The sequence below is a fragment of the Dendrobates tinctorius genome, unplaced genomic scaffold, assembly GCF_039654945.1.
Source record: "Dendrobates tinctorius isolate UK_male_01 unplaced genomic scaffold, ASM3965494v1 ptg000251l, whole genome shotgun sequence".
Classification (NCBI taxonomy): Eukaryota; Metazoa; Chordata; class Amphibia; order Anura; family Dendrobatidae; genus Dendrobates; species Dendrobates tinctorius.
Window position 1 is genome coordinate 5,735,922 of NW_027361918.1, and position 15,533 is coordinate 5,751,454.

Sequence of the window (15,533 nt, forward strand, 5' to 3'; positions counted from 1 at the left end):
ATCTTTGGGTGTGATGGAGGAAGGATGGTCTGGTGCGTTATTTGCCATGTTGTGGAGAGCAGTTCCCAGCGGATGGAGTGTGGGAGGTCTTTGGCCTCCTCTTATGGAGGTCGGCCCTCCGGTGCAGACTATCGTTGTGCCTCTTGCTTCTGCTCACACTCTTCTCCCTGCAGAGCGTCTCGGGCTCAGATTGGCTCAGCTCCGTCACATGTGGTGACACTACCGGAGAGGTCGTGGTCGTCATGTTCCCCAATCTAAACGTGCTGTCTGTTAACACGAAGCGACCATCAGAGCGCAGATTTGTGAGTATGGATAGAGCTATGTTTGTGTTTGTTAGCCGGGCCCGTGTGCCTGCATGAGTCCGTGAACCATGCGTCCTTCCTGTGAACTGTGCCCGCATGCGTCCTATGAGCGGGTAGAGACCATTACTCTGTATTTGTAGGCGCCTCTCCAGGATTTTACTTGCTCTCCTCTTCGCAGCCGGTCTATAAGGTGGACTTCCTGTCTTGTGCGTCCCTGTCTGCAGAGGGCCCTGATCCTGGTGACAAAGCGCTGAAGGGGCCCCTGGCTGAGAGTTATCACTGGGAACATTTCAAGCCAAAGTCGTTCCGAGCAGCGAGCGGTCGCTTCAGTCTGATGTTTCAGGACACGGATCTGGTAGGTTCCCTCATTAGACTGTCCTGGGTTTCTGGTGGGGGGGGGTTTCCATGTTCTTCAGCTGTGACCCCTGCACGGTGTTTGGCCTATGGATAATCCATCTACATCTCTCTCTGGAGTTCCCGAGCCTCGCCCTGCCGGGCAGAGGAGTTCCCGAGCCTCGCCCTGCCGGGCAGAGGAGTTCCCGAGCCTCGCCCTGCCGGGCAGAGGAGTTCTCGACCCTCGCCCTGCCGGGCAGAGGAGTACTCGACCCTCGCCCTGCCGGGCAGAGGAGTTCTCGCCCCTCGCCCTGCCAAGCAGAGGAGTTCCCGAGCCTCGCCCTGCTGGGTGGAATACTTTGTGATCCTCACCCTACAAAGAGAAGGTATTCCTAAACCCCCCCTCCATCGTCGTGTACGAAACATGGGGAAAACAGGAAGAAACGTTCAGCAGCTGGTAGTCAGAGATAGGTTCTCGGACGGGGGAAATGTTGGAGTGGCAGCCCTGATGGCTGGACTGCAGAAATGCTGGACTGAAACTATCGTAAACACAGAAGTACCGACAGGTTCGAAACGTGTGAGCGCTCCAGTTATCAGCATCATTCTCTCACTGTTCCCGTCATCCAAAGATTTATGTCTTTAATTGGAATTTTCAACAGTGTGAGCCTGCTATAGTGTGTGTCCCCCACATCCACCTCCAGGGTCTCTGGTGTCCTCCATGGACATTAACATGGAGCCGCAGATATAACCATTCACGCTCTTCTTGGATTTCTTCAAGATTTTAGAGGTGTCTGTGGGAATCTTTGACCCTTCAACCAGAAGAGCATTTCTTGCAGACCCTGATATTAGGGGAAGGCCGGTCTCAAAGTCTCCGTGATGTTGGATGAGGCTGGGGTTTGGGCTCTGTGTAGCCGCTCATGTTCCCCCTCCATGTCTGTATGGACTTCGTGCACTGGGCACAATCATGGGGGCAGAGAAGGGTCTTCCCCAAACTGTTCCCACAAAGCTGAAGCTACAATTCTCCACAATGTCTTGTGCTGAGCATTAAGATTTCCCGTCACTGGAGCTGAGGGTCAGAGGTCGCCCCCTGATAACAGCCCATATCATTGTCCTCCTCCACCATCTATATAGCGACACAATGCTGTCAGGCAGGTAAGTAACCCTCAGCAGTGTGAATAGGACCAGGTCTGCACATATAGTGTAGGGGTTCAGCCCCGAACCCACTGCTATAGGTAACCGCCTTCTCCTTGATACAGACCAACTTCCACAATCTGACAAGCCGGGAGCCAGTGAAGAAGATGCAAGCCAACGAGCTGAAGGGCGACCTAAACATGGAGCGTGTGCAGCTGGAGGCCATACAAAAGGTGAGGAGCCCCACAGCTTGTATCTAGGGCGAGGATCACCCCAGTTTATTGCATAGGGTGAGGACCACCACGACTCATATATATATATATATATATATATATATATATATATATATATTGAGGACCACCGCAGCTCATACGGGAGCCTCTCTCAAATTTAGAATATCATACAAAAGTGAATTTATTTCAGTTCTTGAATATAAAAAGTGAATCTCATATATTATACTAGATAGAGGCCCGATGCTATTGCAACGGGAGGGCGGTAATGTCACGATGGGGGCAGGCTTTGCAGGGTTGAGAATCTCTCCCCCCATGTTCTCACCCACCTATCCACTTTCTCTTTCCCCATGCGCTGACTTCTCCCGTCTGCGCTCTCTTCTTTGACCTGTCTACCCCATGTGTTATCCCCCTTGTCTGCTGTCTCTCTCCTTCCTGTGCTGTGTTCTCCCCTCATGTGCAGTCCCGTTTGAGCTGTCTCCCCCCTGTGCTCTGTCTCTCTCACCACTGTGTCTGACCGTGTATAGAGCATACCACAGCTCCTGGGCAGGGGAGGAAGCAAAAGACAATACTGACATTACAGCATGATATCGCAGAGGATTCATTTTGTGAGGTAAAATATTGTTTAAAAAGAGTCAGTGAAATATTTTACCTTGATGATTATGGCTTACAGCCAATGAAAACCCAAAAGTCATTATCTCAGGAAATTAGAATACTTTATAAATCCAGCCTGAAAAATGATTGTAAAATCTGAAATGTTGTCCTACAGAAATGTATGATCAGTAAATGCACTCAATACTAGGTTGGGCTTCTACTGCATCAATTACTGCATCACTGCGGCGTGGGATGGAGGTGATCAGCCTGTGGCACTGCTGAGGGGTTATGGAAGCCCAGGTCGCTTTGATAGCAGCCTTCAGCTCGTCTGCATTGTTGGGTCTGGTGTCTCTCATCTTCCTCTTGACAATACTCCAGAGATTCTCTATGGGGTTAAGGTCAGGAGAGTTTGCTGCCAATCAAGCCCAGTGATACTGTTGTGTGTACACCAGGTATTGGTACTTTTGGCAGTGTGGACAGGGGCCAAGTCCTGCTGGAGAATGACATTTCCATCTCCATAAAGCTTGTCGGCAGAGGGAAGCATGAAGTGCTCTAACATGTCTTGGTAGACGTCTGCACTGACTTAGGTCTTGATAAAACACAGTGGACCTACACCAGCAGATGACATGGCTCCCCAAACCATCACTGATGGTGGAGACTTCACACTAGCCCTTCAGCAGCTTGGATTGTGGCCTCTCCACTCTTCCTCAAGACTCTGGGACCTTGATTTCCATATGAAATGCAAAATTTACTTTCATCTGAAAACAACATCTGGGACCACTGACCACAGTCCGGATCTTCTTCTCCTTGGCCCAGGTAAGATGCTTCTGGCGTTGTCTATTGGTCATGAGTGGCCGACACAAGGAATGTGACACTTGTAGCCCATGTCCTGGATACGTCTGTGTGTGGTGTGAAGCAATGACTCCAGCAGCAGTCCTCTCCTTGTGAATCTCCCCCATATTACTGAATGGCCTTTTCTTAACAATCCTTTCCAGGCTGCGGTTATCCCGGTTGCTTGTGCACCTTTTTCTACCACACTTTTTCCTTCCACTCCACTTTCCATTAATATTCTTGGATACAGCACTCTGTGACCAGCCGGCTTCTTTAGCAATGACCTTTTGTGGCTTCCCCTCCTTGTGGAGTGTGTCAGTGACTGCCTTCTGGACATCTGTCAGGTCAGCAGTCTTCCCCATGATTGTGGAGCTACTGAAACAGACTAAGGACCTTTATAACCACTTAGGAGCCTGTACAGGTGTTTATTGTTAATTATTCTAATTTCCTGAGATAATGACTTTTGGGTTTTCATTGGCTGTAAGCCATAATCACCAACATTACCAGAAATAAACCCGTGACATAGATCACTCTGTGTGTAATGACTCTATAGAATAGAGGAGAGTCACTTTTTGTATTGAAGAACTGAAATACATTCACTTTTGGATGATATTCTAATTTTGAGAGAAGCACCTGTGTGTATATGTATGTATGTATATATGTGTGTGTATATAGTGAGGTCCACTACAGTTCATATATACAGGTGAAACCCGACGTTTCCATCCCCTATATCTAAAGACACATCTGCAGGTTTCTCTCAATATAATTATTAATAATAATGAGCGAGAGAGAATGTTTTACGGCATTTTTATTACTTACTGCAAAGTCAGAAGTTTCCATCCATTTCATTAGTATTTGGTACCATAGCCCTTAAACTGAATGACTTGGGTTAGACGTTTGGGATCTCCTTCCACATGCTTCTTGGTCAGAATTTGGGCCCATTCATCTTGACAAAACTGGTGTAACTGATCCAAGTTTGTAGGTTGCCTTGCTCACACCGGCCTTTTCAGCTTTACCCATACATATTCAATAGGATTGAGATCAGGGCTTTGTGATGGCCGCTCCTAAACATTGACTTTGTTATCCTTAAACCGCTTTACTATTTTGGCAGTATGCTTCGAGTCATTGTCCATTTGGAAGATCCATTTCCGCCCAAGCTTTAACATCCTGGCTGATGTCTTGAGATGTTGCTTCAGTATTGCCACATAATCTTCTTTTCTTATGATTCCATCTATATTGTGAAGTGCACCAGTCCCTCCTGCAGCAAAACAACCCCACAACATGATGCTGCCTCCACTGTGTCTGACAGGTGGGATGGTGTTCTTAGGCTTCTAAGCTACTCACTTTTCCTCCAAACATAATGATGGTCATTATGCCCAAAAAGTTCAGTTTCATCAGATCGCAGGACGTGTCTCCAAAAATTAAGGTCTTTGTTCCTGTGTGCATCTGCAAACATTAATCTGTCTTTTTTATGTTTCTTTTGGAGTAATGGCTTCTTCCTGGCAGAGTGGCCTTTTAGCCCATGTTGATACAGTATTTCACTGTGGTTATTGACAAAATCTTACCAGCGTCCGCCATCATCTTCCCAAGGATGAGCCAGATTTGTTCAAGTCCACAATTCTCTTCCTGCTATCTTGGCTGATTTCTTTAGATTTTCCAATGATGCTACACAAAGAAGCAGCGTGTTTCAGGTGTGCATTAGAATAAATCCACAGGTGTGTGTCTAATTAACTCAGATGTTGCCCAAAAAAACGCTCAGAAGCTTCCAAACACATGACATCATCATATGGACAGTCCAGAATTGTTTAAAGCCATAGTAATCTTAGTGTATGGAAACTTTTGACTTTGCAGTAATAAAAATGCCATAAAACATTCTCTGTCTCTCATTATTCTGGCATTTGGAAAATATTAATACTTATGGTAATCCTAATTGACCGAAAAAGGGAAAGGTTTATTCTGATTTCACGTCAGATATTGAGAACAACATGCAGATGTGTCTTTATATATAGCGGATGGAAACTTCTGGATTCAACTCTATATATGGTGAGGACCACTAGAGCTGGTATATAGAGTGAAGACCTCCACAACTTATAGGGTGAGGACGCTCACAGCTTATATAGAAGGGTAGGAACAACACAGCATATATATATTGGGTGAGGACCACCGCAGGTCGTATATGGGATGAGGACCACCGCAGCTCATATATGGGGTGAGGACCACCGCAGCTCATATATGGGGTGAGGACCACCGCAGCTCATATATGGGGTGAGGACCACCGCAGGTCATATATGAGGTGAGGACCACCGCAGCTCATATATGGGGTGAGGACCACCGCAGCTCATATATGGGGTGAGGACCACCGCAGGTCGTATATGAGGTGAGGACCACTGCAGGTCGTATATGAGGTGAGGACCACCGCAGCTCATATATGGGGTGAGGACCACCGCAGGTCGTATATGAGGTGAGGACCACCGCAGCTCATATATGGGGTGAAGACCACCGCAGGTCGTATATGAGGTGAGGACCACCGCAGCTCATATATGGGGTGAAGACAACCGCAGCTCGTATATCGTGTGAGGACCACTGCAGCTCATATATGGGTGAGGACCATCGCAGCTCATATATGGGGTGAGGACCACCGCAGGTCGTATATGAGGTGAGGACCACCGCAGCTCATATATGGGGTGAGGACCACCGCAGCTCATATATGGGGTGAAGACAACCGCAGCTCGTATATCGGGTGAGGACCACTGCAGCTCGTATCTAGGGTGAGGACCACCGCAGGTCGTATATGAGGTGAGGAAGCCCGCAGCTCATATATGGGGTGAGGACCACCGCAGCTCATATATAGGGTGAAGACAACCGCAGCTCATATATCGGGTGAGGACCACTGCAGCTCGTATCTAGGGTGAGGACCACTGCAGCTCATATATAATGTGAGGAAGCCCGCAGCTCATTTATGGGATGAGGACCACCGCAGCTCATATATAGGGTGAAGACAACCACAGCTCGTATATAGGGTGAGGACCACTGCAGCTCGTATATAGGGTGAGGACCACTGCAGCTCGTATATAATGTGAGGACCACTGCAGCTTTTATATAAGGTCAGGACAACTGTAGTTCATATATAATGTGAGGAAGCCCGCAGCTCATATATGGGGTGAGGACCACCGCAGCTCATATATGGGGTGAGGACCACCGCAGGTCGTATATGAGGTGAGGACCACCGCAGCTCATATATGGGGTGAGGACCACCGCAGCTCATATATGGGGTGAGGACCACCGCAGGTCGTATATGAGGTGAGGACCACCGCAGGTAGTATATGAGGTGAGGACCACCTCAGCTCATATATGGGGTGAAGACAACCGCAGCTCGTATATCGGGTGAGGACCACTGCAGCTTTTATATAGGGTGAGGACCACTGCAGCTCATATATAATGTGAGGACCACCGCAGCTCATATATGGGGTGAGGACCACCTCAGCTCATATGGGGTGACGACAACCACAGTTCGTATATCGGGTGAGGACCACTGCAGCTCGTATATAGGGTGAGGACCACTGCAGCTCACATATAATGTGAGGAAGCCCGCAGCTCATATATGGGGTGACGACCACTGCAGCTCATATATAGGGTGAAGACAGCCGCAGCTCATATATAGGGTGAGGACCACTGCAGCTCGTATATATGGTGAAGACCACTGCAGCTCATATATAATGTGAGGACCACTGCAGCTTTTATATAGGGTGACGACCACCGTAGTTCATATATAATGTGAGGAAACCCGCAGATGGTAAAGAAGTGGAGGACCACCCCAGCTCATGCATATAGGGTGAAGACCACCACAACTAGTATGCAGGGTGAGGATGCCTGCAGCTGGTATTTAGGCTTGGACCCCCTGCATCTGCACACGCGTAGGATGAGGACCCCCCACATCCAATCATGAAGGGGGTGAGCAGCTCCTTCCCCGGGTGCCTGTGGGGAGCAATGAGAGCAGCGGCCTCTAGAGACCCCGGTAACTACTCAGTTCCCAGTATCCATTTTTGAACCATTTTGTCATCTTTAGGTCCGGTTCAACCCCAACTTGGATTCGTACCCGTGGATTGTGTCTGGGGGTCACTCCGGCCTGGTAAGGGTTCACTGCGTTCAAGGTTTTCTGACGTCGGTTGGACGGAAGATGATCCAGGAGAAGGTCGCCAGGTTTCAGGCCAAGTATGAAGTGGCAGAGACGGTCAGGGAGTCGGAGTACAGCCCAGAGGTCCAGCATTGTGTAGTGGAGTTTGAGACTGCGGGGGATGGGACAGATGTCTCGTAGTGACACCCGGAGAACCTCAACCTTGTTTTCAACTTTTTTTTTTGTTTTTGTTTTTTTTAAATTTCCACATCACTTCTGATTTTAGTTTGTTTTTAAGAGTTTTTGCTTTTTTATCTGCTCTTATGCCCGGACAGACATCTTTATAGCACTTGCCACTGCCCAGGCCCATATTGGCAGGATTATTGTACCACAGGACAAAGCAAAGTCCTGCTGATCTGTTCTGTCTCGCAGAGATCTGGGCAGAACAGACGGAGCCATGTCGCCTCCTCATCGCTCACATTGAGCTGCTCCAGAGGCCTCCTGTCTAATAAAATCCTATTTTTGCATTAAGTTTTTTGTAAGTGTTGTGTCTGTGTAAGAGACGGACAGGCCCGTGACTGTGACTGACAGTTTGAGAGAAAGCCGTGACTGTCCGTGTGAGAGAAGGGAGTCCGACCCATGACTGTCGTGTGAGAGTAGGGAGTCTGGCTCGTGACTTTGCTGGTGAGAGAAGGGAGTTGAGAGAAGGGAGTCCGACCTATGACTGTCCATGTGAGAGTAGGGAGTCCGACCCGTGACTGTCCGTGTAAGAGTAGGGAGTCCGACCCATGACAGTCCGTGTGAGAGTAGGGAGTCTGGCCTGTGACTTTCCAGGTGAGAGAAGGGAGTCCGGCCCGTGACTTTCCAGGTGAGAGCAGGGAGTCCAACCCGTGAATTTCCAGGTGAGAAAAGGGAGTCCGGCCCGTGACTTTCCGTGTGAGAGAAGGGAATCCGGCCCGTGACTGTCCGTGTGAGAGTAGGGAATCCGGCCCGTGACTTTCCAGGTGAGAGAATGGAGTCTGGCCCGTGACTGTCCGGGTGAGAGTAGGGAGGCCAGCCTGTGACTTTCCGGGTGAGAAAAGGGAGTCCGGCCCGTGACTTTCCGGGTGAGAGAAGGGAGTCCCACCCGTGACTTTCTGGGTGAGAGAAGGGAGTCCGGCCCGTGACTTTCCGGGTGAGAGAAGGGAGTCTGGCCTGTGACTTTCCGTGTTAGAGAAGGGAGTCCGGCCCGTGACTTTCCGGGTGAGAGAAGGGAGTCCGGCCCGTGACTGTCCCTGTGAGAGTAGGGAATCCGGCCCGTGACTTTCCAGGTGAGAGAAGAGAGTCCGGCCCGTGACTTTCTGTATGAGAGAAGGGAGTCCGGCCCGTGACTTTCCGGGTGAGAGAAGGGAGTCCGGCCCGTGACTTTCTGGGTGAGAGAAGGGAGTCTGGCCTGTGACTTTCCAGGTGAGAGAAGGGAGTCCGGCCCGTGACTTTCCTGGTGAGAGAAGGGAGTCCGGCCCGTGACTGTCCCTGTGAGAGTAGGGAATCCGGCCCGTGTCTTTCCGGGTGAGAGAAGAGAGTCCGGCCCGTGACTTTCTGTATGAGAGAAGGGAGTCCGGCCCGTGACTTTCCGGGTGAGAGAAGGGAGTCCGGCCCGTGACTTTCCGGGTGAGAGAAGAGAGTCCGGCCCGTGACTTTCCGGGTGAGAGAAGAGAGTCCGGCCCGTGACTTTCCGGTTGAGAGAAGAGAGTCCGGCCCGTGACTTTCCGGGTGAGAGAAGAGAGTCCGGCCCGTGACTTTCCGGGTGAGAGAAGAGAGTCCGGCCCGTGACTTTCCGGGTGAGAGAAGAGAGTCCGGCCCGTGACTTTCCGGGTGAGAGAAGAGAGTCCGGCCCGTGACTTTCCGGGTGAGAGAAGAGAGTCCGGCCCGTGACTTTCCGGGTGAGAGAAGAGAGTCCGGCCCGTGACTTTCCGGGTGAGAGAAGAGAGTCCGGCCCGTGACTTTCCGGGTGAGAGAAGAGAGTCCGGCCCGTGACTTTCCGGGTGAGAGAAGAGAGTCCGGCTCGTGACTTTCCGGGTGAGAGAAGAGAGTCCGGCCCGTGACTTTCCGGGTGAGAGAAGAGAGTCCGGCCCGTGACTTTCCGGGTGGGAGAAGAGAGTCCAGCCCGTGACTTTCCGGGTGAGAGAAGAGAGTCCGGCTCGTGACTTTCCGGGTGAGAGAAGAGAGTCCGGCCCGTGACTTTCCGGGTGAGAGAAGAGAGTCCGGCCCGTGACTTTCCGGGTGGGAGAAGAGAGTCCGGCCCGTGACTTTCCGGGTGAGAGAAGAGAGTCCGGCCCGTGACTTTCCGGGTGAGAGAAGAGAGTCCGGCCCGTGAATTTCGGGGTGAGAGAAGGGAGTCCGGCCCGTGACTTTCCGGGTGAGAGAAGGGAGTCCGGCCCGTGACTTTCCGTGTGAGAGAAGGGAGTCCGGCCCGTGACTTTCCGTGTGAGAGAAGAGAGTCCGGCCCGTGACTTTCCGTGTGAGAGAAGAGAGTCCGGCCCGTGACTTTCCGTGTGAGAGAAGGGAGTCCGGCCCGTGACTTTCCGTGTGAGAGAAGGGAGTCCGGCCTGTGACTTTCCGTGTGAGAGAAGGGAGTCCGGCCTGTGACTTTCCGTGTGAGAGAAAGTAGTCCGGCCCGTGACTTTCCGTGTGAGAGAAGGGAGTCCGGTCCGTGACTTTCCGTGTGAGAGAAGGGAGTCTGGCCCGTGACTTTCCGTGTGAGAGAAGGGAGTCAGGCCCGTAACTTTCCGGGTGAGAGAAGGGGGTCCAGTCCGTGACTTTCCGTGTGAGAGAGAGTAGGGAGTTCGGCCCAAGGATGTGAGCGAAGAAAATTTGGCCTGTTAACGAAAATGTGATTTGCGGAGGTCTTAAGTAAGACTATGAAGAGGGAGTTATATCATTAAGGGACTACTGATTGTAGTCACTGAATAACATGGCGGCAGTGCTGGGTATAGTACCTTTAAAAACTCCTCATACCCCATGAGCTTTTCCACATTACACCCACATGCTGAAAACTATTTATTGGGATTTTATGTGATACCAACACTTAGTATCAAGTATTATGAACTGTAAAGGAAATGATACATGATTTTCGGTTTTCTAAATATTTAAAAAATATAAATCTGATAATTTTGAGGTGCATTTGTATTCAGCCCCTTGTAGTCTGATCCCCCTAAATAAAAGTGACCAATCATGCGAGTCACATAATTGGTACATTGCGTCCCCCTGGGTGTGATTCCTTCCCTGTATAGCTACAGCTGTTCTGTGAAAGCTTCAGAGGTTTGTGTGAGAACACTGAGGATCAAACAGCATCATGAAAACCAAGGAGCTCACCAGACAGGTCAGGGATAAAGATGTGAAGAAGATGAAAGCAGGGTTAGGTTATAACAAAATAGCCCAAGCTCTGAACATCTCACAGAGCATTAATCCATCATCCAAAAATGGAAGGAGTATGGCACAAATGCAAACCTACCAAGACATAGACGTCGTCCTAACCTGCCTTCCCAAGGAAGGAGAGCAATAATTGGAGAAGCAACCGAAAGGCCCATGGTCACTGAGGAGCTGTAGAGATTCACAGATCAGGGGGTAGACTCTGACCACAGGACATCTATTAGTCGTATACTTCACATATCTGACATTCATGGAAGAGTGGCAAGAAGAAAGCCATTTTTGACAGCAAGCCGTAAGAAATCCCATGTAGGGGGCAGAGCTAGCATGTGTAAAAAGTGGCTTCGGTCAGATGAGATCAAAGCAGAACTTTTTGGGCAAAATGCTGTGTGTAATGGAAAACTGACACTGCACGTCACTCTGAAAACACCACCCCCGCCGTCACACATGCTGGTGGCAGCATTCTGCTGTGGGGAGGCTTTTCTTCAGCAGGGGAAGGGAAGATGGTCAGAGGTGATGGGAAGATGGATGGAGCTAAATACAGGGCAATCCTGGAGGAAAACCTGTTAGAGGCTGGGAAAGATGTGAGACTGGGGCATCGGTTCTCCTTCCAGCAGGACAGCAACCTTAAACATCCTGCCAGAGCTACAATGGAGGGTTTAGATCAGAGCATATTCCTGTGTGTGAGCGGCGCAGTCACCGTCCAGACCCAAATCTCAGAGAATCTGTGACCAGACGTGAAAATTACTGATCGCAGACGTCTCCATCCAATGTCACTGAGTGAAAGCGAGGGGGCAAAATGTCACCTCTAGATGTGCAAAGCTGAAGAGACAGACCCCAAAGACTGCAAGGAAAGGTGGAGAGACAGATGCCAAAAGACTGCAGAGAAAGGTGGAGAGACAGACCCCAAAAGACTGCAGCAGGGAAAGGTGGAGAGATAGACCCCAAAGACTGCAGAGAAAGGTGGAGACACAGACCCGAAAAGATTGCAGAGAAAGGTGGGAGAGATGGACCCCAAAAGACTGCAGGGAAAGGTGGAGAGACAGACCCCCAAAGACTGCAGAGAAAGGTGGAGAGATAGACCCCAAAGACTGCAGAGAAAGGTGGAGACACAGACCCGAAAAGATTGCAGAGAAAGGTGGGAGAGATGGACCCCAAAAGACTGCAGGGAAAGGTGGAGAGACAGTCCCCAAAATATTGCAGAGAAAGGTGGAGAGACAGACCCCAAAAGACTGCAGAGAAAGGTGGAGAGACAGACCCCAAAAGACTGCAGAGAAAGCTGGAGAGATAGACCCCCAAAGACTTCAGAGAATGCTAAAGAGACAGACCCCAAAAGACTGCAGAGAAAGCTGAAGAGACAGACCCCAAAAGACTGCAGACAAAGCTGGAGAGACAGACCCCCAAAGACTGCAGAGAAAGCTGGAAAGACAGACCCTCAAAGACTGCAGAGAAAGGTGGAGACACAGACCCGAAAAGACTGCAGAGAAAGGTGGGAGAGACGGACAAAAAAAAAAATGCAGAGAAAGCTGGAGAGACAGACCCCCAAAGACTGCAAAGAAAGATGGAGAGACAGTCCCCAAAAGACTCCAGAGAAAGCTGAAGAGACAGACCCCAAAAGACTGCAGAGAAAGGTGAAGACACAGACCCGAAAAGACTGCAGAGAAAGGTGGGAGAGACGGACCCCAAAAGACTGCAGAGAAAGCTGGAGAGACAGACCCCAAAAGACTGCAGAGAAAGCTGGAGAGATAAACCCCAAAAGACTGCAGAGAAAGCTGGAGAGACAGACCCCCAAAGACTGCAGGGAAAGCTGGAGAGACAGACCCCCAAAGACTGCAGAGAAAGCTGGAGAGACAGAACCCAAAAGACTGCAGAGAAAGATGGTCTTACAAAGTAATGACTCAGGGGCTGAACACTAATGCACCTCACAATTGTCAGGTGTATATTTGTATAATAATTAGTACACCCCGTATCTTGCCCATTACACGTCTCATATTTGTTACTTTGTATCACAGAAAATCCAAATAAAATACATTCAAGTTTGTGGTGTAATGTGAAAAATGTGGAAAATTTAGCTGGGGTGAAGACTTTTTTTCAAGGCCCAGTCGATCACTGCGGGGCTCCTCTGTGATTGCAGTGTCTGGATTCATCACTACGAGGCCGATAACTTGATTTATTTTCTTTATTATGTATAAAAACATTGTGTAGAGCACAACGAGAGATACAAATATACAGTCACAACGTGACAACGAGACCACAGTGTCACAAACACCATCTAGACAGCCAGCAGGGGGCAGTATGGACGTTCTCCCCGTCACAGGGTCCTGGAAGGGGCTTGGATTGGCCCATAGGGCGCTGTTACATCTTGTCCTTTGATGCCTCCTCAGATACATCGGTGATGTGTGACCACATTTGGATTCTTGGCCTCCTGTGGTCACAGCACAATCACCAGTAATGTTCGGATGTATCCGGAGAACGCTACATTGTATCAAGTGATCACCGTGAGGAATCCCTTAATAATCCCGCCAACCTCACGTTGTATCACCTCACGTTATGGACACATTACACGTCCACCATCGTCGTGGGGACCTTCATTTTACACATGATGAGCAGAATTGCCCTTCGCCCCCCGCAGCTCCTGAAAATGAGTTTCTCCATCACCCCTGCCAGCAGCCTGTACGGAGGAGGGGGGTTCATATACTTACGGAGGTTATCTGATATTAGGAGGATGGGTCTCGGCCACATTCAGTATTACCAGAAAGAGCCGAGGTTTGGGGTGCTCCGAGTCCCCCATCTAATCTCACACAACCCCGGGAAGCTCCCCGGCAGTGACATGAAGGACAAAGTACACACTGCGATAGACCAGACACACGAGACACGACACTGGACATGGTGCAGACGAAATCCAGACCCCACCACCGCCGAGCACCCCCCCCCCCCCCCGAGGAGCTGCCCGACACTGGACATGGTGCAGACGAAATCCAGACCCCACCACCGCCGAGCACCCCCCCCCGAGGAGCTGCCCGACACTGGACATGGTGCAGACGAAATCCAGACCCCACCACCACCGAGCACCCCCCCCGAGGAGCTGCCCGACACTGGACATGGTGCAGGCGAAATCCAGACCCCACCACTGCCGAGCACCCCCCCGAGGAGCTGCCCGACACTGGACATGGTGCAGGCGAAATCCAGACCCCACCACTGCCGAGCACCCCCCCCGAGGAGCTGCCCGAAACTGGACATGGTGCAGGCGAAATCCAGACCCCACCACTGCCGAGCACCCCCACCCCCCCCGAGGAGCTGCCCGACACTGGACATGGTGCAGAAGAAATCCAGACCCCACCACTGCCGAGCACCCCCCCGAGGAGCTGCCTGACACTGGACATGGCACAGACGAAATCCAGACCCCACCACTGCCGAGCACCCCCCCCCCCCCCCCCGAGGAGCTGCCCGACACTGAACATGGCGCAGAAGAAATCCAGACCCCACCACTGCCGAGCACCCCCCCCCCCTGAGGAGCTGCCCGACACTGGCATGGCGCAGACGAGATCCAGACCCCACCACTGCCGAGCACACCCCCGAGGAGCTGCCCGACACTGGACATGGTGCAGAAGAAATCTAGACCCCACCACTGCCGAGCACCCCTCCCCCCGAGGAGCTGCCAGACACTGTACATGGCGCAGACGAAATCCAGACCCCACCACCGCCGAGCACCCCCCCGAGGAGCTGCCCGACACTGGACATGGCGTAGAAGAAATTCAGACCCCACCACTGCCGAGCACCTTCCCGAGGAGCTGCCCGACACTGGACATGGTGCAGAAGAAGTCCAGACCCCACCACGGCCGAGCACCCCTCCCCTCGAGGAGCTGCCCGACACTGGACATGGCGCAGACAAAATCCAGACCCCCACCACCGCCAAGCACCCCCCCCCCGAGGAGCTGCCCAACACTGTACCCTTGTACAGAAAAGAAATCCTGCCATAAATGTCTTACACTATTTTCTTGCGGTGGGTGCCACCAAAAACCGCTGTATGCAATGGATGCCGCAGTATACAATGGGCGAGGAATGCCACTGTATACAATGGGAGATGGATGCCGCCATATACAATGAGCGAGGGATGCCACTGTATACGATGGGTGATGGATGCCGCCGTATACAATGAGCGAGGGATGCCACCGCATACAATGGATAAGGGATGCCACCGCATACAATGGGTGATGGATGCCGCCGTATACAATGGGCGAGGGATGACACCGTATACAATGGGTGATAGATGCCACTGTATAAGATGGGTGATGGATGCCACCGCATACAATGCGTGATGGATGCCACTGTATACGATGGGTGATGGATGCCACCTTATATAATTTGTGATGGATGCCACTGCATACAATGGACAAGGGATGCCACCGCATACAATGAGTGATGGATGCCACCGTATACAATGAGTGAGGGATGCCACAGCATACAATTCATGATGGATGCCACTGTATACAATGGGTGATGGATGCCACCACATACAATTGACAAGGGATGCCACCACATACAGTGGGTGATGGATGCCGCCGTATACAATGAGCGAGGGATGCCACA

General features: G+C 51.0%; 1 protein-coding gene across 2 annotated transcripts in view; it reads left to right on the top strand.

The window, feature by feature from the left end:
* The window catches only part of GTF3C2 (general transcription factor IIIC subunit 2), a 116,704-nt gene extending 108,638 nt beyond the window's left edge, over window positions 1-8,066 (top strand). For both annotated transcript variants that reach the window (XM_073557784.1, XM_073557785.1), the window contains 4 exons: window positions 174-302; window positions 481-657; window positions 1,892-1,999; window positions 7,488-8,066. In XM_073557784.1, coding sequence (XP_073413885.1) covers window positions 174-302; window positions 481-657; window positions 1,892-1,999; window positions 7,488-7,736 — 663 coding nt within the window. In that variant the 3' untranslated portion in view covers window positions 7,737-8,066. The remainder of the gene's footprint in view (window positions 1-173; window positions 303-480; window positions 658-1,891; window positions 2,000-7,487) is intronic.
* The last annotated feature ends 7,467 nt before the right edge of the window (window positions 8,067-15,533 follow it).